The following is a 1,118-nucleotide window of genomic DNA, read 5'->3' on the forward strand; positions in this document are numbered from 1 at the left end:
AAGCACAATGTTCCCTTCTTGTCTAATAACAGGAGAGAACTGGAATATTAGTGCATTAATCCCAAGTGTACTTGGGCTAAAGATAGAAACTCTCTTTTTCAGCTCCTTTTTTAGCTCCTTTTTAGCTCCTTTTCCCCCCCAAACCTGTGCACGGTGTGCTAGGAGGTGTAGCAGCTCCCAATTGTTTTCCAGTGTCCCTGATGTGCCACACTGATGGTTTAAGGAAACAAAAATAGGGGAGAAAAAGAGGTTTTTCAAGATCTCCTCTGGTGCAAGCCCAGAATTAAGGGTTTTTTTTCCTTTAAGTGGATTTTGCTTTGATGTTAATTGTTCCGTGGGAAAAGAATAGTTGCCATGACAACTGCCAGAGCTGAAAATATGTCAGTTAAAAGTAATTCTGTGTCCTTAACTCCTGGTAAGGATGGAAAATTCATTGTATTTGGAGGTTAAGAAGTGATTTAAGCCAAAAGGCAACTGGAGTTTGCTGTTTTGTCCAGGATTGATGCTTCCAGGGCTCAGGAATGCAGGATAACCACGCTGGGTTGGTACCAACCTGTTCCTTCAGTGCCATCCATCATCCAGAATCCAAACCCAGGGAGCCTGAGGGTCCTGTGCTGGATGAATTTTGAGGCAGTCTTGGGTTATTTAACCCAGAAATGCAAGAAGCTAAGACAAAAGGGAAGGAAAACCTTTATAGTCTCGGAATATTGTGGTGGTTTGATTCCCAGAATGTGTGGAATGACAAATCTCAGGTTCCTACTCAACTCTGTGCATCAGAATGTGTGAGGAATGAGCATTTTAAAGGCAAGGGAGAGAGGAAGAAATGAGGTTTCTGGGAGGAGCTGAGTTATGTGGTAAGAAAGGTTCTCTCAGATCCTGAGCACTGACCCTGTCAGAGGAAGAGGAATAAAGGATTCCTGAATAAAACAGATGAGAAATTCCAGTTTGGCTTTAGAGCTTTGTAGAAAACCCAAGTTGGTGTTTGACCCCTAACATTGGTCCCTGACTGAGCACTCAGAGCCACATTTGCTGCTGTTTAGCTGACAATAAAATGTACCCAATTGTTATTTACTTCCAGTCCTATCCTGTGCAGCCTCCCAGTGGGAACTACATGATCC

At 43.1% G+C, this 1,118-nt stretch overlaps 1 protein-coding gene across 1 annotated transcript in view; it reads left to right on the forward strand.

The window, feature by feature from the left end:
* The window catches only part of STAM2 (signal transducing adaptor molecule (SH3 domain and ITAM motif) 2), a 12,142-nt gene that overhangs the window by 9,907 nt on the left and 1,117 nt on the right, over positions 1-1,118 (forward strand). The window contains exon 12 of the mRNA XM_009081521.1: positions 1,079-1,117. Within this exon, the coding sequence (XP_009079769.1) occupies positions 1,079-1,117 (39 nt within the window). The remainder of the gene's footprint in view (positions 1-1,078; position 1,118) is intronic.

Source organism: Acanthisitta chloris, unplaced genomic scaffold (genome assembly GCF_000695815.1).
Source record: "Acanthisitta chloris isolate BGI_N310 unplaced genomic scaffold, ASM69581v1 scaffold18050, whole genome shotgun sequence".
Taxonomy (NCBI): Eukaryota; Metazoa; Chordata; class Aves; order Passeriformes; family Acanthisittidae; genus Acanthisitta; species Acanthisitta chloris.